This window comes from Colletotrichum gloeosporioides (genome assembly GCF_011800055.1).
Source record: "Colletotrichum gloeosporioides strain Lc1 chromosome Unknown consensus_30, whole genome shotgun sequence".
NCBI classification, from domain to species: domain Eukaryota; kingdom Fungi; phylum Ascomycota; class Sordariomycetes; order Glomerellales; family Glomerellaceae; genus Colletotrichum; species Colletotrichum gloeosporioides.
In genome coordinates, this window is record NW_025544675.1 from 159,194 (window position 1) to 180,100 (window position 20,907).

Here is a 20,907-nt window from a genome sequence, read left to right on the forward strand (position 1 = left end):
TCGAGCCGCCGATGAAATTTGATGTAAGAGAAAACGTGCGCACGACTGGCTTTCCCATGTTAGAGTATTGGCATGTTGTAGCTCTTATACACATCTCAAATAGAATATTAGATACAGTTTCAACTTTGGTTGTCGCAAGGGTGTTTATCCAGTGCTTCATTCAATGAGGAGGCCGATAGAGGTAAACCATAACAATCCGTACCACAAGTACGACTCATTTCTCTTTTGCTTTGTTTCCACCACCACATGCGTCAAAATTCCATCGAAGCATGAGAGCATCAAGCTCATGTCTTGTATGATGAAACTTTTCTTCCACGCTTTGAAAGAGACTCGACCTGAAGCTTTTCCTTATGCCGCACTCAGGAACTCCTGCCTATGATTGTTCACGGAAAGACACTGCGTGGGCCCTCATCGATCTGGTTTAAGTCGTTGTCGTAAACAAAAGCCATTGATGCCGTCGAGCCATATTGAACACGGTACTTGTGTTGCAAATGGCCAAATCTCCCCTCCTAAGCCCGGGTGCCTGGCCATGATGTCTCAAGCAGTCAGCTCTCAAGCAATCAGCGGCTGCATTACCGTGCAAAGTACAGGCTAGTGATGAAAAGACACTGTGCTTGCGCGGAATTTTACACGAATTTCCGCTCTAAGTGCCGGACATCCTAATTTCCGTCTTTCCGTGCCCCGCAAACCCCTCCCGCCTCAGAGCCAGTGATGCAGGCTCACGAGATCAACTGCCAGGGATGAACGGTGCTGACATCCGAACTAATAATGCTAGTTCACGAGATCGTGATTGGAGAATTGCAAATCAAAAATTGAAGTTGGTGTATCTGTAAGATTGTGTTCTATGCCTCTCAGTTGGCGAGACATCTCACAGACCTCAGTTGTAGCATCTACCTCCTAATTGTACAAGCAGTGTACTGTTTCCCCTAGCAAAGACCCGTCTTAGAGGTGCCAGTTCTCACCGCTGAGCGCTGTAACCAACGCAGCACCCGGCTATCACTGAGCCGGACAATACGTCAGAGTGCCTTAGCCTCCCCGTCCGGCCTGAAAACTCTACCCCGGAGAGGATAACAGTGGATCTTGCGGGGTGCTCTATGCGGGGTGTGCGGCGGAGGATGCCACTGCCCAACATTCAAAACCGCGGGGTTTCACCAATTCCGCTCATTCTTCCTCCCATCTGTGCCACCCAACATTTGTCGGACAACAACCCCTAGAAAGACCGCCTGCAGGACGTGGAGAAAGAAAAAAAAGCAAAAAGGATTACGAACTTTTTTCCTCATTTCATCTTTCCGCCATGGACCCGCCAACTTCCGAAGCAGCCCCGGGTTCCGGGTCTCCAGCTACCGCAAATGGAAATGCCACTGCAGCCAAGCCGCGTGCGACAAGGGGGAAGTACATCTCCAAAGCATGGTAAGACCACCCTTGACAGTGGTACCGCATTACAGTGGCCCTTCTGGCACATTGTGGCTGACTGTTATGGTGATGCTGCAGCTTTGAATGTAGAAAGAGGAAGAGCAAGTGCAATGGGAGAAGCCCCTGTTTGCGCTGTGCACGTCAATCATTGACCTGTAAGACCACATGCTCATGATCTTCAGAATATGCTTTGATAGATACTAACTGACCACCAAAGGTGCCTATCCCGCTTCCAAGAAGCAGAGGGAAACCCTAGCAAGTGGGACGTGAGTTCAGCCCCATCCGGTCTGCTCGGATGATTTCTGTCTAACTCGACGATTGCAGCGATGGTGATACTCAAGCCATTCGGTCTTTGAAGGAGCAAGTTGCCTCACTGCAGGGCGATCTTGAACTGCTCCGTCAACAGTCTCCCCACCGACGGTCAAGCTCACAGGCACACTCGTCGCCCCAGTTCGATGAGACTCTCAATGCCTCTCGTGCTCGCTTGATCTCACCAGATTACACCGACCCAGGCAGTAATCCTGCAAGGCCAGATCAAGCCTTGCCCACGACTGAGCCCCCTGAAACCCAGGACAACTGCCAGCCGTCAGCAAGCTACACGTTCAACATCAGTCTGGCCCGGACACATCTTCGTGCTCAGGGCATCGCCATGACTGATAGTGATAAGCAGGGTGCCTCGTCGTCTGCAGATCGAACCCGACCACCTTCCCCTTCCATCAACACACCCCTGGAGTTCGGCGTTGGGTCCGTTGACCCTCTATGGCTGATTGATGAGAAAGAAGCCATCAGGCTCTGCAATCTCTACGAGGTTGAGATAGGCATCCAGTACCCCTTCCTTGACATCACTCGCATCATCGAGAATGTGCGCGTCCTTTACAGGGCCATGGCCAGTGGTTCGCAGAACGGCTTCGCGTTTACTGCTATGCCGGGTCCCACCGTCATTGATCCGTTAGATCTGGATTTACTCAAGATGGTCATTTCAGCGGGATCAATCGTTGAAGCTGGCGGATCCAGCCAGCTTGGAAAAGCCCTCTTTACCGGAGTGAGGAAGTCATCACACGACAAGTTGTGGGAACCAGCGAGCGTCAAGAACACGATGCTTTTTGTTTTGCTGGTAAGTCAAACACATCATGTAGACTATTTAACTGTTGCTAACACGTGGATAGGCTATTTACAGCTTCCTCACTGGAGATGACCTGCAGGCCTGGAGGCTAGTCGGCGTATCCGCTCGCTGGTGTTTAGAGATTGGCCTTCATCAATCAGGCACAGTCAACAGAATCTTCAAGGAGGTAGAGCCGCGGAAGGTAGCGCTGAGGCTGTTCTGGTGTGTCTATACATTAGACCGTCGGTGGGGCTTCGGTGCAGGCCTGCCATTCGTCATGCATCATTGCGATGTCGATAGAAACCTACCAGAGCCGGTAAGCTCTCCACAGAGACTGACAGGTGAAAAGATGAAATCTGACTCTTGTAGGATGATGACGTTCCATACCTCAAAGCTATGGTCGCCTACAGCCAGATCGGCAACAAAGTCTGGTCCACATCATATAACTCTGCCCGAACAACGGGGGCAGTTAGGGATGACGAGATATCCTATCTGCTGTACCTGATTGGTCAGTGGTATGAGGAGCTCCCAGAGAGTCTGAAGCTCAGTCCAGAATGGGAATCGAATGAATGGACAGGTCCAACAAGAGGCCCTCAACGACTTCAGCTTTTGTTACATCTGCGAGCGAACCAGATGAAGATCCTCCTCCTGCAGCCAATCTTACACTCTCCGTCGAGCCTCAAGATCAACAAGTCCAAAGTCCAGTCGCTCATCAGGTTCGCCAAGGACACCATCCAAAAGTTGAACTCGTTAAACAAGTCAACAGACATCTACCAGACACAACAGATGTGCTTCAATCACTTCTTGGTGTCTGCTCTTGGTGTCATCTTCTTGGTCGTGGCACTCGCGCCTTCAGAGTACGGCGCTGCAGTCCGCGACGAGTTCCACATCGCGCTCGATCTGATCCGCGGCCTCAGCGCCAAGTCATACGTATCAAGCAGACTTTGGAAGATGGTCAGCGATCTTCGACTTGCATGGAGAAAACTGGGCTTGAATCCTCCCCAGACCGCCGAGGACAGGGAGACACGTGCCCTGCGCAGCGCAGTTGCGACTCCCCCGCCCTCTTCAAGCGGCGTCGATATCTCGCCGCATAACACAACGCACCTCGGTGAGGAGGATTCAAGAGCGGGAGAGTCTGAGGTCTGGCACACTGGGGCAAGAGAGCCCATCACCGACGTGCAGATGGCACAGGAGCTGAGCGATTTCTTCAACGCGATGGACAGTGCGCCAGACTTTACGAGTTCATATCCTTTGCTTGGCATTTGCGGCGATGCGCTTGAGTCCGCGGAGGGGCATCACGATGACAGTCTGCCAGAGCACGCTCTTGACTCGTCAATGCTGGATGTTTCTCATTTGTTTGTAGATATGTTATGAGACCCTGACCCAATGAGATTATGAGAATGTCTTACTTCGTGTCATTTATGAAGCCGTGAAATTTTTGCATCTTGGTCTGTTTTAGTGAGTTTGTAGTTACGACGCAGCCCACCACCCCACCCCCCCCNCCCCCCTCCCCGCAAAGAGACTACGGCAAAATTCACCCTATACGCGGGCACAATTCTGGAAACACTATATGGGCACTTTGACCTGTGCCCTCTACCGATTAGGGAAAACAGTACAGAAATTGGTCTGTTTTATGAAATTGTCTACGGTGAAACATTGACGAAACCGCAAGTTGAACAATTAAGCTTGACTGATGACATGAAATGGCATTGTTGGTGGTATTGTTCGGCTCCTTACGATCTCTTCAATTGCCACAGTCGTTCAGCAACTAAGAAGACAGTGCAGTAATCAATCCTTGATTCAATATCTGAGAGGGATCAATTTACCATATCAACATTTTGGGTGGAATCAGACACCATCTTCCGTAGGTTGCCGTACCTAGCCTCATGCTTGGCGGAAGTTGAGTATCGCGGAAAGCGGAATTTGAACCCGCCAATTCCGCCACACGTTCACCACGCTACGGTCCGGGAGGGATGTCACACAAACTTCGAGATTTCCCTGAACCGGTGGGAGTGAATGAACCTTCCGCCCAATGAAACATTGTATATTATAAATTTCCCCGGGTCGGCCGGTGGTCATAAGTTGGCATTCTCCTGAACATCCAATCACCTTAAGACGATCTCATCTCAGCACCAACTCGTCGACCACTCGTCAACACCGTCAGTGCTACGACCATGGCCATCGCGGACCTACTTCAGATCCTCGCCCGAGAGGCGACAGACCGACCCATCGAGTTCATGGCAAAGGGCCTGAGCTTGGTGTTTTTGGCATATGTCATCGCGAACGAGTTCATCCGCTCCAAGGCGCGGTTATCCAACTTTGACGGACCTAAAGGCTTTCCCCTCATTGGGAACCTGTGGCAGGTCAGACATGACGCTGCGGAGAAGTACAGGGAGTGGGCGAAGGAGTTTGGTTCGGTGTTCCAAGTCCAGCTTGGCAACATTCCCGTTTTGGTCATCAACAGCGCCGCCGCGGCGAAGGTGATTCTCGGTCACAACTCACAAGCGATTGCGTCACGCCCGGAGCTCTACACTTTCCACAAGGTATTTCATCTCATACCCATAACCAAGCGCACCCTCATGCTTACACCGTGAAAGATCGTGGCCAACACCGCCGGTACGACCATCGGCACTTCACCGTACAATGAGTCCCTCAAGCGCCGCAGAAAGGGCGCGGCTTCAGCCCTCAACCTGCCCGCCATCAAGACGTACATCCCACACCTGGACCTCGAGACCAAGGAGTTCCTCAAGGACGCCCTCAACTACGGCAAGGCAGGCAAGCTGCCCGTGAACCCTATGCCCCTCGTCCAGCGCCTCAGCCTATCCCTGGCCGTCACCCTCAACTGGGGCTTCCGCTTCCCCAGCCACGAGGACCCCCTGTTCAAGGAGATCATCGACGTCGAGGTTAACATCAGCCGCTTCCGCAGCGTCACCGACAACCTCCAGGACTACATCCCCCTCATGCGCTGGAACCCCTTCTCGGCGGGCACCCGCGCCGCGCTCGGCATGCGCGGCCGTCGCGACATCTACCTCTCCAAGCTGAACAACGACCTCAAGGAGAAGGTCGCCAACGGCACGTACGAGCCCTGCATCCAGGCGAACGTCATGCTCGACGAGGAGGCGAAGCTGAACGACGTCGAGCTGGTGTCGATCAGCTTGACTATGCTATCGGCTGGGTTTGAGACTTTCTCGACTGTCACGACGTGGGCGATTGGCTTCCTGGCGCAGCACCCCGAGATCCAGCAGAAGGCCTTTGATGCGATTAAGGAGGTTTACGACGTGAACAACCCGCTTTGCGACGCCAACGACGACCAGAGTATTCCTTACATTAGAGCTCTGGTCCGTGAGAGTTTGAGGTGAGCTTGCTGTCCTCTGAGCTGAGATGAGTCTCGAGTCTGACCATTGACAGATACTTCACCGTCCTCCGCCTCTCTCTTCCCCGCGCGACCAACAAGGACTTCGTCTTTGAGGGCAAAGTCATCCCCAAGGGTACCGTTGTGTTCCTCAACTCCTGGGCTTGCAACATGGGTAAGCTTCCCCCACTCGTCTTGCTCATTATGAGGTAGATCTCTGACACAAATACAGACACCGAGGTCTGGGACGACCCCGAGGTCTTCCGCCCCGAGCGCTGGCTGGAGAACCCCGAAGCCCCAATGTTCACCTACGGCATGGGCTACCGCATGTGCGCGGGCACTCTGCTTGCCAATCGCGAGCTGTACCTGACCTTCATGCGCATGCTGGCCAGCTTCAAGATCTCCACGACCGAGGTCATCGACTCGAGCCCTCTCACCGGCGTCGACGACAAGAGGAACTTGGTGCTTGCACCCAAGCCGTACACTGTCTCCTTCACCCCTCGTAACGAGGCGGCTCTCCGAAAGGCCCTTGAGATTTAATCTAGGTCATTGCATGTGAAATCTCCTTGAGATTCTTGGTTATATGTTGAGATACTGGTGGGGGACGTTGCGGCGGCTAAGGTCAATGGCATTTTTTTTCATGTTTGTACGCGATCAAGAATGGTTTCTTCGGGCATTTTCACAAAACGGTTGCATTCGATGTCGGAGGGCAGTGTCCAGATAGGATGGATGACAAAAGATATCAAAAATGAAGACTTTTCTTTTCAACCTGAGCCAAAAATATTCCGAAACCGAGAATCGAACTCGGGGCTATGCCTAACCTCTCACAAGATGAGAGGGCATCATGTTGGCCACTACACCATATCGGATTGGTTCATGTGGATCACGAGCACTGAGATGTTGTTCAATGGTCGGCGACGGCTGGCGGGAGTCAGACAGGGTTGGCAGGGAAATTTGGAGACTTTCGACCAACCTGATATGGTGGGTCTAGCCGTCGAGCGAAACTTACAACTCAAGTCTTGAAAGGCTCTTGTGTCTTGTGTCAGCTCAGCCATGCAGTCGTTATCGCCGCAGCAGTAGAAACTGCTTTCTTGATTGGCAAGACAGACCTTCCGCCTGTGTTCGGCGGTCATTCTGTTGGTCTAGCGGCTATTTGCTGTACGGTAAATCAGCGCAGTTGATGAAGCTAATCTGGAGTGTTTCTTAGATCCAATTACTGCTACGGAACTTGCGTTCTCAACTCACGATTTCTCAACCATCAACAAGTTCCTTCTATCACAAGTAAGTCGATTCAACCAACATGTTGGCTGAATCAAAAGGCCTTTATGCGTCTCAGCCTCAAGACACGCCGGCAAACGTGGTCTACAGGGTGCGACCCAGTCTCGGAAAGCCTCGCCTTGTCGTCCAATGACATTGGCCCATAATCCTGATCAAAGTGCAGTGTAGATGATGAGACGCAACGGTTGTGAAGGTTTGGGGCTTCCTTGAGCGGGGTTGGGCGGCTCAGGGTGCTGCCATGCAGAGAGCGTTCGAGAAGATGCGGGCTTTTGACGGCATTGGGTATTCTTTGCTACCTTCCTGACAACTCACCATCGCATGGCGTGACTCTGAAGCAGGTTCATCCTTGGTCCAGAAGAGGTTGAGGGTTGAGAAACCGCAGCCAACGGGCTCCCGAACAATGGCCCAAGCATCAGCCCCCATGCACACCGGTGCCAGCCGTCAGCGGCCGTGCCATCCGGCACCCGTTATCGCTGCCGCAGCTCCGATAAGGAACGACGAGTTAAACCACTTCCGTCATCTTCATTCCCACGGTCGCGCTCCTTCAAAGCTCCCCAAGGCTGTCACCATCCCGAGCTACGCCAGCAAGCATGACGACCACACGTACGGCATGACTGACCCCAACTACACAGTCTTCGTTCGGCTGCCCATCCTCCGGGGCGAGTTCACGGATCCCCCTCCGGTAGGTATCCCCCGTCGACGCCGTCCCCCCCGATGGCTCTTCGTCGCGGGGCTGAGATGCTGATGCGATCCCACCTGCGCAGGTCACCTGGGATTCCACAAAGGACGATGTGCTATGGAACATCCTCTCCGGCGCAGCCAAGACGGAAATTGACTGTAGGTCTCGATAGCTCCCTTATATTGGCATCACTAACTCTTCTCGATCCAGGGAACGAACTGTAAGTCTCCTGCCGAACGTGGACTTCCCCCATCAAAGCTCACCCGTCCCCCAGAGCTGCCCATTTCGACGTGACCGTCGACTTTCTCCTCCAGCAAGTAGCCTATCTCACTGAACGACACACCGCCCAGCTCCGCGCCCAGGTCCGCAAGGCAACAGCCGCCGCCAAAGGCTCCGCGGCACCCTCCCCGATCCCCGGCGCCGAGCCGCACTCCCATCAACGCACGATATCAGCCCTCTCCATCCGCCGCGACTCCCCCCTTCCCCGAAACGATGCCAGCACCCCCGCGACCCCGATAACCACCTCCCTCCGCCCGAACCTCTCCCGCAACGGCTCAGCCGGCACCATAACCCGCAACCTCGGCGGCGGCGGCGAAGGCACATCGACCGCCCGCCCGGGGGCCAACAGCAACAAGCCATCCACCACCTCGCGGCCATCCAACGACAGCCAGCAGCAGCGCCGCCGCCTCTCCTCCCTTCCGATCCAGAGCACGCCCCGCAGCCCGGAGCCCGCCTCGCCCCCGGACGAGTCCAGCTCCCCCGCCTCCTCCGACGATGAGTCGAGCCCCGCGCAGTCGCGCATCATCCGCCGCCCGCCCCGCTTCCAGCAGCAGCGCGACGGCGGCGTCAACCTCGACGACGAGGACGACGACGACGCCGAGCCCGCGTTCCTGCAGTACAAGCCGCAGTCCGCCTCCAACGCCTCGTCGGCGCAGGACATGGGCTCCACGCTGCGCGGCGACCCCCGGAACGCCCGGCGGACCCCGAAGGGCAAGGAGAGGATCCACCACTCCGAGACGTCAGACTCGTCGACCAGCTCGCCGGCGCTCATCTCACGCAGCTCCGCGACCAGCGACCGCCGCCCGGCTGCTGGCGGCGGCGGTGGCCCTCTGTCCCCGCGCCGCGCTGCTGAGTTGTCTGGGAGGAGCCCCAGCTCGAAGGGCAAGGGATACTCCCGCGACGGGAGCGACGGTACGCCTAGTATGGGTAGCAGTTTCAGCGACTTGGACGGTAGGTTTTCTCCCCGCGCACGCGATGAATTTCGTGGGAGTTTGTAGCTGACGGTTGTGCAGACGCATCGGTGACGCAGTCCGCTTTGGAGGAGGCCCTCGCGAGTAAGATGCAAGACGGCGCCATAGGAAGCAGATTCAGCATCAGTCAAGCGTTCAGGAGTCGCTACATGCCCAAGCCTGGCCAGCAATAGCAGCATTACGAAGGACAACGCTATTTCCTTTTTTTTTTTTTCCAGGTAGATCATGGGACGAATGGGTTGGGTAGCATCCGCGGCGTTTAGGTAAGATCACGAAGCGGTTCAGAATGTCTATTTACTTTGGTTCTCTCGTGATGCAGTGTGGGCTTAGGGAATGACGACAATGAAACTTCCCTGGCCTTCACGTCCCTTCATATTCCAATACGAGCACAATTAGGTTTTCACCAGGTTCCATGCGAATCATTCCCCTGGGGCAGGTATACCTCCTTCACTGCATGATTTCACAAATGAATCTTGTGGATATTCAGTATTATTTCACCCCAGTAAGCAGGAAATATGGTGCAACGACAAGCTAACGCCAGTTATGTGCAAGAGGTGATGACACCAGAGACAAATCGCAAATGCTCCCCGAAACCAGGCCCAACTCAAGACTCTTCGCAACGTCATGTTCAAGCCAGCACCGGCTGTCCCTTCAAATTTCCGCGTCCACATCCGATGCAGTGGCTTTCGGTTCTGCACTTTCTGCACTTCTTGCAATGAAGTTCTAGGCCTTGCCACGCATTTCGTATGCCTCTCCCCTCTCAACTGCGCCATCGTCAGTATATGGCATGGCCTGATTCGGGGTTGACTTACGGTCACCCTCATACTCCCTCCCAGAGCCAGAGTCATTCCAAATTCTCTTTTTCCTCGTGGGAGGCGGTATCTCGAGGTCCGCAAGGTCTGCTTCTCGAGATGATCCGCCATCGCTTTTGGCCTGGCCTGTGTCAGGGTGGTCGTTCCTGTATGGTGGTTGTGCGTTGTCGGAACGACGCTTCTTGGCCTTTCGGTTGCGGTAGTAGAAGAGAGAGCCGATGGCGGCGAAGAAGACGGTGATGGTGCCGATGATGACTCCAACCTCGACAGGAGTCAGGGCTCGCGGAGGAGGCGCAGGCTGCTCGCCTGGACGGGAGTCTCCTTGGAAGAAAGACATGGCGTGACTTATTGACGAGAGAGTGTCTGTTGTTACATTCGATGAAGAGATCGAGTCAAGCTTGTGGCTTCGGGCGCTTCAGATCATTCATGAAAGCGATGACGCCCGGTCGAGGAGCAAGGTCGACGATGGTCAAGAGCGCGGCTATTCGAAAAGGAGAGAACCAAAGTGTCGGGACTGGGGGAGATGAAATACGAAAGAGCGGTGGCCATTCGAGGAGCAAGCAGTCAAGCAAGGAAGCAAGGAAGCAATCAGGTCAGCAAGCAGCAACACGGTGCCAAGGGAGAGGAGGAGAGCCCGAGCTGCCTTACCATGCATACAACGTGGAAGATCAGGAAGCAGCCAACGGTGATGGTGCCTCTTGTCTCCACAAAGATGCCGTGCGGGAAGCCGTGTTTCCTTCTTCTTGGGACAACCTGAAGCTCTTGCAGTTCTGGTGTCTGTTAAACCTTCCCACCTTGGCGTGCACCATGCGGGTAGCCGCGATGGCCCGTTGCCCTCTTTCCTGGCAGACGAACCTGCCCTGTCCCGCCCTGCCGGCCTGGCTGTCTTTTGCCTGCCTTCCCGATGAGAGACATGCCTAGCAAGCGAGATGGGGAAGGGCCCAACCTCGAAGAGGAAGGTCTGCTTCCCAAGGCGGTAGTCGAGAGACATGCATCGTCTTCTTTCCTAGACCCTATGCTTCAATTCCGCCCATGAATCTTTTCAATCGGCAACTGCGCTGGTCCTCAAGCTCGAGTGTCCATCTTCGAATGCGACTCTCAATTTGTCCCGGACTGAGATATCTGAGCACTGTGCTCAACTCGAAACTGCTCACAAACACAATCACCTACCAACATACGAGTCGACCAAACGGAAAGCAAACACTGCAAAAGCATCTTCTCAGCACCCGGTGACTAATACAATGGGGCCAGGCAATAACAAAATGAAGATCGTTTCACTCGTCGAAACGGCTAGCGGCCATATTTCTTTTTCCCAGACCACGCAATCTCAGGCTGATTGCCCAACGGAAGACGAGGTCTGAACGTTGTCGAGTCGGCTACACGCATCGGAAACCCAGTGCCACTGACTGGTTGGACTCTGCACTCCCGCCGAAACCTCCACCCGTTTGTCGTCTCTCCCAGCTCGATTCTTGTCGCGCAATGGCACACAATTGGCTACCCAGCCTTGCACGAGCCAGCCGTTCCCCGTCCGCGTCAGACGTCAACCTTCCCGTCATTCATGAAAGACCACTTCACCGCAGCGACGATGGAGTTATGGCGGTCGGGTTCAGTCTCGAACGATTGTCTTGGCTGGAGGCCGAGACACGACACAGATTGATCTTAGCATCCAGGGATTCCAGGGACGGTGCCTTGGCTTTGGAGCGACATGTTCTCGCTTCCAGAAGACATCAATATGGGATTGTCCCACCTGGCTCCGATCCATGAGATGAGCGCGAAGATCCCGCATGTCGCCGACCAACCAGATGCGCGCTGTCTGGGGTCGTGCCGCATCACGAATCGACGGCTGCATGCCGAGATGGGACGCACATATGCTGCTTGCATACCATTGTGTAACGTCAGTCCCGTCGAGGTTCTGTTACTGCAAGCCTCGCACGCGGGAAGCAAGCCACTGAAGAAGTTCGACTTGGGTCTAACAGGCTGTCTGTCCCAGGACCAGGCAGCCCACTGCACATATGCGAAGAAGGCGCAGACAGCCGCTGCCATCATGCCATCTCGATCGGGGAGCGATCCGCCATTCATCATGCCGAGTGTGGGGTCAAACGCCGTATCTATTATCATAATCTGTTCAAAGATCTACAAAGCTTGCTTCAAGCCGGTGTGAAGCTTAGGAGAACATCATGCGGTAGCTTGGTCGTGATGCCCACGGTTTGAGCCAACCGCCTCTCATCCTTCGGCTCAATCGTCTTGAACGTCTGCAAGACTCTCACAACGAAGTAGGCCATTTGTGTCAGAGCGAATTGCTGGCCAATGCAAATCCTTGGACCACCAGAAAAGGGCAGGTAATCCCAACTGCAGACACGTCAGCACTCAATTCTCGCGACAACGAATGGATCATCGACGATAAGACGGGAAGTAACTCACCCCGGGCGACGATCCTCCCAACGCTCAGGACGAAACTCGTCGGCATCTTCACCCCAGATGTCCTTTCTCCGATGAGTGATGTACATGGACCAACGTACGAGTGTCCCCTTCGGAACGAACACGGGCGATTTGCCGTCGGGCCCACCGCCAACTGGGAGGGTGGTATCTCGCGCTGCGCCGCGTGACATGGTCGCAACTGTCGGGTACAGCCGCAGAACTTTGGTCGTCGTCGTCAGCTTCTTGAACGTCCATTCAACCTTGGCATCACTCACTCTCCTTCAGCACCATGTTGAGGTACTTCATATCCTTCATCTCCTCCCACGTCGGCTGCCGCTCACCGAGCTCTAGTTCGATCTCGTCTCTCAGGCGGGCTACCACCTCGGGCCTTCGTGCCAAGATCCAGAAGAGCGCGGAGAGCGTCGATGCCGTGGTGTCGCGACCCGCGAGGATCATGGAAAGCAGCTGCCCGCGCACGAACTCCGGGGTAGTACCCTGGTCCATCATTTGGTGCAGAAATACGTAAGCTCTTTCGGGGTCCTTCTCTTCGGCCTTGACACGCTTGATGTAGTTGTCGCAATAGTTGTCGATGATCTTCAGTCCCTCATCCCACTTGTTGTCCCGATCCAAGAAGGTGAACAGACCCAAACGGGAGCGGATGGCTGAGCGGGTGAGGATGTATTCGAAGGTGGCCGTGAACTCGGATGCCTCAGCTGATGGTGTTGTGAGCATAGACGTAGACTGGCCAAACCTGTTCTCGCATCAGTCTTGCGATCCACAAACTCCCCCAAGCAACTCACATGAAATCCGTCGCCGAGTCCATGGTCATCATGTACAAAAGCCCCTGCAAATCCACCGTCTGCCCATCCTTCGGGATCCGCTTGATCAGATTCCCAACATGCCTCTCAAAACACGCCAAATCAGCAATCTGGTTCCTCACAAACGTAGGCCTCATCATCGCGCGCGCGTCATGCCACGCCTGCCCGTTCGCCGCAAAGATGGCCTCCTCCCCCAGAATCGGCGCAATCACATCCCGCCGCGGCCCCATGATCGGCCAGTCCTGGAACCCCGACGCCAGGATCGTCTTGAGGTTCTCCGGCTCCGTCGTCATCAGCACCCACGTCACGGGCGTCTTGACCCACCACGTCCACCCCAGCCGGTCGAACACCGTCTCCCACCACTCCAGCAGCCCGTGCTCCTCCTGCTTGGCCATCGACGCGCGCACCCAGTCGCTGCCGAAGATGGGGTCCGTGTGCGGGAAGCTCGGCGCCTCGGCGCACCCGCGCGCCTTCATCTTGAGGAGGTAGCTCGCTTTCCGGTAGAGCACCAGCGTCGGGAGGGTGAAGAGCGCGGCGAGGAGGGGGAATGCGAGGTCGTGAGAGGGTGAGAGGTGCGGTCTGCCGCTGTGGGCGAGGTATGTCTCGGCGGCTGTCCAGAGCACGTATGTCCCCAGGACAGCCGACGAGGCCAGGTAGAGGTATTCTCGCGCCATGATGAAGTCGTTTCGCTAATACCGTCGAGAGAATTTCGACTCGCGAGATGTGACGAAGCAGTCTTTTATATCTTCGCGTCCGCTTCACTTACCCCTCAACGGACCTTCTCCAGCTTTTTTGAATCGCCGTCAGTGTTGCGCTGACGTTCCTAAACGTCCGTGCCGGGGTGTCCGATGGAAATAGGATATATCATCAGACGACAAAGGCTAAGGGGTAGTAAAATGGCGGCTGGGGGGGAAAGGCTAACTACTTTTCCCTCGAGTTTTAAAAAGCCTAAAAAAACGTTCCCAACCTTTGGAAATACGACGTTTCCCTCGGCATCATAGAGTAATCAGAAAAAAAGAACACGGAGCCGTCACCCATTATATCCACACCGGAGGAGCTGGGGGGCCATCTGCCGAGGCGAGGGGACGGGCGGAGGAGTGATGTAACATGCCCATCCCTGGAGAGCGCTAGGTATCTCTCCCCCCTCAACGATCAGATGCGCGCTGTTTGCTGGATTTGCTTGTGCCACAACCTCCTTTCTCGCGAACATGTGGTTTGCTGGTAAAGACGCGCCACACCGCATCGTCTCTAGCCCGTGGAGTTCCGGTGACCCCTACTGAACGAACCCTTGTTCTTCCCCCACACAAACATCGTCAGTCTGGGCGCGATCAGCTCCAAGCAAGCCTTCCCCCAATAAACGGTCGCGCAGGGCTGATTACGATCGCGCCCGCGCCAATTGAACTTGGGATTAGCTCCCCTCAGCCCTTGGCGGGAATATTCCCGAAGAAGGGAAGTCTGCTTCATTCGGGAAGACAAAAAAAAAAGAAGGGCCAAGCTTAGATCGGAAAGCCGGCGATGGTGGCGTGAAGTAGCTTCTGGCTATGCCGTCGTAGTCTGGCCTGGGGTAAAGGGCAAACAGCAAGCAAACAATGAACTTCGCCCCAACACCTTTCTTCGCATTCGTTATTTTGCATCTCTCCCGCTCCGGCGCATATGCAAAAGCGCTTCAATCAACAACTCTACGCAGCCAAGAACTACAGCAATACACCGCTGTTATCAAACCTAAAACCCACTTGAATTTGGATGCGGATTGGGCCAGCGACAGCAGTTCTCCAGGGAACCGTCGCCGAGACCATGTTCGTACCTTCAGACCCGTCGGGACGGCTGGAAAGTTTGTTCGATGAAAGTTACCCACCTTTGTTACCGCGAGCCAACCCCTTGGTACGAACGGGCTACTCCGCCTCCTTTTCAGATGTTAAATGTTAATGTCAGTGCCCAAGTTTATCTTACCATGGGCCCTTTGTGCGCGTGATGTCACAGATCTGGTTTCTCCGGCGGGGCTGGTCCGAGGTATTGTAGGGATCCGGCTTCCCCAGGGGATCGAATTGCTAAGCCGTTCTCAACGATAACCCGGGGGCCGCTCGCCGTCTGTCGCCGTCGTTCGGTTTCGGCGGACGGGGGCGTAATCTGCCCCGGCCCCGGTCCGCGGCCTGGGTTGGGGGCCGGAAGCTCTCGGCGGCGGTCTTGGCGGCATTCACGCCCACAACACAGCCGGCTATCGCGTCCGCGAACATCAGTAATCACCTCCGGGACGTCTCTCCAGCACACGCAGCCAAGTCGCATCTCTCACAATAGTTTCGCTGGGCACTTGCCAAGAATACCCTGCCATGATACCTCACTTAAAACTCCAAGATTTCTCGGCGAAAACCACCGCGTGTTGAAACAGTAAGCTGTGCAATCTACTTGGAGACCGCATCCATCAGAAAGCCTTTCTCCCAATCATCTGGCCAACCAAGCCGGAAAGACCAGCCAATCAAGACAGCCAAATTACATCCCGTTCATCTCATTACTAACCGTGGACTCTTCAGAGACCCTCCATCCAGTCTACTGGTAGATTCTCACGTCAGATTGTAGCTGGTACGCACTCTTACTCTTCTTGCGTCTGGGTAAGGGGGTCACAGGGATCAGTAATCTACTCCGACGAGTGGGATTTGTCCATGTCGGCTAGAGGATCGAGAATTGGAATCGTCATACTGCTAATCAAGCGTCTCATATCGAGCGCTTAGCCAAGAGAATAGTCATGATCACGATGTTGAATGAGGTGCGAATACCTCTTGTTGTTCATAACATAGCCGCCATTAGGCTATTTCAACCACTCCAGCTGGCGGATGAGGTAGGCACAGCCTGAAAATTCTCACGAGATTCGCAAATGAGGGCATAACGACCTTAGGTCGTCTCGTTATATTTGGCATCATCTATCTATGTACCATTCGTCATAAGGTCGTAGGCTTTTCTGTTGCTTCCGGTTGTGTCGGCTTTTAAGCTGATCCTGTCTGTCAACCGATATTCATTCTTTATCCCCCAATCAATGCAAGATGATGCTCGACCCAATGCATATGTCGAAATCCAAGTATGTTCCAGAAAGGTAAGGCCCAACGCGGGCTCCGAAAGTGATACAACGCCGTCTGAGAAAGAAAACCAGACCCAGTGCGCCACCGCCTGGATCCTGCAACGTTTTAGAGCATTATCACGCACCTTGCGTGAATTATTCGATCCGAGCCGACTGTTGAGACGCCACACTATTCCGCAAAGCAGGGTTTCTGCTCTTTCTGCTCAGCCTCTTCTCTCTCACCATCGGGATGCCCGCCACGTCTGTGGCACCCGACATCTGGGACACCATACTGCCCCTCTGTCTCCCGTCGTCGAAGGCGTGGGCTTTTGTTGGTAAGGGTGTAATAATACCGTGGTCGCGCGAACTTCTCCCGTCACTTGAAGTATCACGATCGACTCCTTTGCCCTTCTCATTCAAATCATCCGTCTTCCTTCTTGTGGACAAGGCTGCGATGGCGCCACCACCAAGGAGTGCAGACCTGAAATCAAAGAACCGCTCTTGGAGAGACTTCTCTGACGTTTCATCCATGAACATCCAGATGATGCCAGCGATTAACAACGCAAGGACAATGAAGGTCAGAATTGCTGCTCCAGCCGTCTCGCCGGGACCTAGAGGCGGGAGGACGGCGACGGCAGGAACTGTTCGGCCAATGTCATTACCACCGGCACCTGGATCGCCCACAGAGGTTCCGCCGCCACCCGCAGTGACCGGTGCTTTCGATTCGTCAATGAGGTTGCTGAGTGTGACCTCGAGGGCCGCCATCTGCTCTCCAACGCCTTGCATGCCATCCCAGGTCCCGTTTTCTGTCCACTTCAGTCCACACATTCGACCGTTGGAGCCACCCTTGCACTGGGCTGCGGCGGCGATCGACGATGGGCGGAGTTTGTCCATCACACGATCATGAAGATACGGCGCCCATTTGGTGATGGCAGCCATCCAACGGCTGAGGTACGCCTTGAAGGATCTCTGGTCAAGGTTGCAAAGTTCGACTGTTTCACATGCCACCTCTTGCATGATGTTGGTTTCCGGACCAACGAAAAACACATCGGAACCTTTCATCAGGCCGTCAAGCCTGTTCTTCCACACTTCGCTGCCGGTGTGGTTGTACATGGCTGCTGCTCCGAGTATCATGCCGCCAGCGTTATAGGTCCATTGATACGGTACGATGTTCGTGCAGTTGTACTGGATGTGGCCGCCATCGTACACATAGTAATCGTCCGAGATGAACTTGACGCCTACCATCCAATCCCAGGTCTTGTCGGCCCATTCCGCGTACGATGAGTTACCGGTATACAGCGCGAGACGACCGGCCAAGGCGAAGAAGCAGGCCTGTGAGATGGTGTTCTTGTAGTCGTATCCGTTATTCCATTGGAAGATCTGCCACCTCAGTCCACCTGCGCAGTGATCCGGATCCCATCGAGCGGCCTGTGTATTAAAGACTGCCTGAGCGAGGGCAAGCCACTGAGGTTGGTCTGAGGGCGGGTCGGGGAACTTAAGCTCGGCAGCCGACATGACGGCGAGTCCCCAGAATCCCTGGTCGTCGTTACCCTCAGTTCGTGTCTGATTCTCTGGCATGTAGTCGTTGAATTTGCCGACTTGGTGGAGGAGGCCCTGGGTGACAACATCGTTCCAGGTATCGTCGCCTGTGAAGTACCAGTAGTCGATCATCGTACCCATCATAGCGCCAGCTTCCCACCCTAAAGCGATGTCAGCCAATGAGCCGAATAACCAAGCAGTCCACTTACAGTAGTATGGGTCGGGAAGGAGACCGGGTGTCTTCCCCGGCTTGTCTCCGTCGTAGAAGGACATGAGATCCTCCGTCATCTTCCTGGCGATGGACTTGACATTGCCTTACAGACATGTTAGCAACAAGTGGAGAGCGGCGGATTAAGGCCACTGACTGGGATCATTCACGTCCAGGTCGTATGCAGTGGTGAATCGGGTAGAGACCAGCAGCAAGGCCGACAACAGCCGGCTTACAGACCATGTTGACGTGCCCCGCAGTGCGGCCATGATGTCGGAGGTTGGTGCGTGAGGGGTCCTTGGCTTGAAGGGACGGACCGCATGAAAGACGGAACTCTAGATCCAAAGAACCGGGGGGCAGTCGAAGACTAAATGCCAAAAAAGAGGGATGCGCGGGCACCTCAAGGTTGAAATAAGAAACCAGCCAACAATTGATTGCATCAGGTGGAGGAATCCTTAGCGCAAACGAAGCCAGCAGGGCGTGCGCATGGGTAGTCGAGCCACGTTTGCGAGGTGATGGAGCAAGTCAAGGGTGCTTGCTGCTTCGTCTTGCGGTTAGGTTGTCGTCCAGCACACAGCAAAGCAACACCTTCACACTTGGGAAGGTAGGTGTACTTGTATGTAGGGATGCAATGGCGAGTGCAGAGTTTCCTGCAGGTTGGACGCCCCCAAGGAAGTAGTGGCACCTTGTCAGTCTGGCCGTCGGATCGTGCAGGGCCAAACCAAAGCAGCCACGAGGAGGGGATGATGAGGGGAAAGACTGAGAAGGAGTGAGTGATGACGGTGGACTTGCGCTGGCCTCCACCGGGTTACTTTTCCACCCGACGAAAGAAAGAAGGTGTGGTGTGCAACTGCAAAGAGGAAAACGAGTGGCTGCCCCCCAAGGGTAAATACGAGCTGCTTGGTCAGGAGCGATCGAGGGAACGGAACGAGACCAGTCAAGAGACCATGCAAGAGAAGGTGAGCGGCGGAGGTCCACTAATAGCTTCCTCTTCGGAGCAGCATCAATACGAGTAAAGGGTTAATCGTAGGTACATAAGTATGTGTGTACGAATACAAAGACCAAAGACGAGATTTGCCTCCGTTTCTCGCAGACTGAAACGGGGGAAAACAAATAGGCCAGAGACAGAGCTAAACAGAAACACAGGCATGGGAAACGAGAGCATTTCGGGACTGGTAAGACTGGGGAAATCAGTCAGGAGAAAGCGCGCAACCAGTTGAATAGCAAGACTGGCCCCCTTCCAGCCGTAAAGGTAGCTGTCTCACACTCCTCGCCGCCGCTGGGCTGCGTAGTGTTATGCGTGTTGTGTTATGATCCCATCTTTTTTGCATCACTCCCGCCTGCCGTCTGGTCCGCCCTGGGCTTTGGCCGCCTTCCTTGCTTGTTTCTGCTTCTAGCGTTGGCATTGGCAGCTAAGCTTGTTCGGCGTGCATGTGGTGGTGCACCATCTCATCATGTCCCCAGCCGGCTGCAGTCCGAACCCTTGTCATCCCATGAGCTTGGTGCTGTCCCCTGCTGACTTGTCGCTGGCATCCCCCAGCCTGCACAACGTAAGGTGATGCGGTGACGTTTTCGGGTCCCGCTGGCTGTCTTGTGCCCTGTAAGAAACACTAATTATTGATGCGTCCAGCTCTGCCCTTCCCGCCAATTTTCTCTTATCAGACAAACCTGGGGTTCGTCTATAGTCTGTCGAAGCCATGGCTTCTATTGTCTGAGTTTGGCCGTGACAAACAGAGAGGGAGATGCTCGAGCTGAGTCGGCTTGTAGCTCGAAGCGTCTGCCCAACCGTCTTCTCAGCTCTGCGCTGCGACCCCGTCCTGTCACCAGTGCAATGCGGTGCGGTCGTAGTGTTTGTTGGAAAGCCGCTTGGAATCCAGCTTGAATAAAAACTGGACTGGTTGACGTCGGTGATCAGCAGGCTCTGGGGGCCTGGTCGCTGGCTGCCAGGCCCCAGTGCCGATGATCCCGGACTCGACAGTGGGCAGGGCGGCCAAGCCCGACAACCAACGAAACGTCCAGGCCTTTGCCGTGCCGTCGTATTGCAGCCAGCATGCTCATCATCGCCAAGGGACGAGAACGTCGAGCGGTAAAACGAGCGGGGAAAGTTGAGCGTTGGCCAAGATTTTCCGCTGCGGACGGGGACCTCAGACTTCCATCTTCGTCGGCGTGGCCAACATATGCGATCAAGACGATGATGTCCTGAGAAAACAATCAAACACGCCACTCGGCCGATTAGCGGCGCATCGACATCGACAGGTCCCGTTTAATTCAAGCCGCTCTCAGCTCGTAACGCTTTAGCGCTGGTGCGAGCGGTAAGCTCATACTCGTGAACGGTCAAGCCAAGTACCAGTTGTCTGCCCCCATTCCTGTGGTGTCAACCCCCGACCACCCGTAGCAGAGCGGCCAAAATCAACGAAACCACGAGTCCACCGTTCGTGAGGGTGGCCGTTAGTCAGGCTTTTGCATGGCGAGTGCAATGCTAATCTCGAATAAGCATCTTTTAAGGAATGCAGCACGGCCGTCGGCCCAGGCAACGGAGAAACGGAATGCCAGCGGGGCATCTGGACACGGGGGGCTTTGTCATCGCCAGGGGCTCTGGCATTGAACCTCATCTTGCGACATTGCTGTGTGTGGGAGGCGCAAATTGTTCTCGGAGTTTTCCATTCCTCGAAAAATGACTTGATGGGACAATCATGATTGACCTGATCGGCCTCGTTGGCTTCTGCAAACGGTTAAAATTGAGATTTCCATCGTCCGACGACGTTCAACTCGAAAGCCGATGAAACCGTGTTGCAACAGTTCAGGGCGGATGGAGGGCGTTGCAAAACAGCCTAACGCTTGCAGAGTGCTTCAGCCGTGTATCTCTGAAATCGAGCTCTCCAACGGGAACCGCGCTGTGTGGTTAGGCTGAGATGATTCTGTGGTTGCGAATCGCAGGGTGCGCCTTCGCTACAACGTATGTCGACGTGGCTGTTCGCATTGCTGCTCC

The 20,907-nt window shown here is 54.8% G+C and overlaps 5 protein-coding genes across 5 annotated transcripts; 3 read left to right on the forward strand and 2 right to left on the reverse strand.

Annotated features, from left to right (window-relative positions):
* Positions 1–1,294: 1,294 nt before the first annotated feature.
* GCG54_00008702 (uncharacterized protein) lies at positions 1,295–3,889 on the forward strand (the record flags this gene model as incomplete). Its single annotated transcript, XM_045408663.1, has 4 exons — positions 1,295–1,410; positions 1,738–2,527; positions 2,580–2,831; positions 2,885–3,889. The coding sequence occupies 4 exons, from the start codon at positions 1,295–1,297 to the stop codon at positions 3,887–3,889; spliced, it is 2,163 nt and encodes a 720-aa protein (XP_045266406.1).
* Positions 3,890–4,689: 800 nt separating this feature from the next.
* GCG54_00008703 (3-hydroxyphenylacetate 6-hydroxylase) lies at positions 4,690–6,407 on the forward strand (the record flags this gene model as incomplete). The annotated part of the gene is made up of 4 exons (XM_045408664.1): positions 4,690–5,058; positions 5,113–5,870; positions 5,924–6,042; positions 6,100–6,407. 4 exons carry the CDS (start codon positions 4,690–4,692, stop codon positions 6,405–6,407), a joined length of 1,554 nt encoding a protein of 517 aa, XP_045266407.1.
* A 1,288-nt stretch (positions 6,408–7,695) lies between these two features.
* Positions 7,696–9,247, forward strand: GCG54_00008704 (Autophagy-related protein 29; the record flags this gene model as incomplete). The annotated part of the gene is made up of 5 exons (XM_045408665.1): positions 7,696–7,827; positions 7,910–7,982; positions 8,035–8,044; positions 8,099–9,054; positions 9,117–9,247. Coding segments are annotated over 5 exons (1,302 nt in total), but the record flags the coding sequence as incomplete, so codon positions are not given.
* A 550-nt stretch (positions 9,248–9,797) lies between these two features.
* Positions 9,798–10,223, reverse strand: GCG54_00008705 (uncharacterized protein; the record flags this gene model as incomplete). The annotated part of the gene is made up of 2 exons (XM_045408666.1): positions 9,798–9,838; positions 9,887–10,223. 2 exons carry the CDS (start codon positions 10,221–10,223, stop codon positions 9,798–9,800), a joined length of 378 nt encoding a protein of 125 aa, XP_045266409.1.
* Positions 10,224–12,033: 1,810 nt separating this feature from the next.
* GCG54_00008706 (Mannan endo-1 6-alpha-mannosidase DCW1) lies at positions 12,034–18,187 on the reverse strand (the record flags this gene model as incomplete). Its single annotated transcript, XM_045408667.1, has 7 exons — positions 12,034–12,235; positions 12,308–12,524; positions 12,580–13,055; positions 13,105–13,811; positions 16,361–17,871; positions 17,920–18,024; positions 18,076–18,187. The coding sequence occupies 7 exons, from the start codon at positions 18,185–18,187 to the stop codon at positions 12,034–12,036; spliced, it is 3,330 nt and encodes a 1,109-aa protein (XP_045266410.1).
* Positions 18,188–20,907: the final 2,720 nt, after the last annotated feature.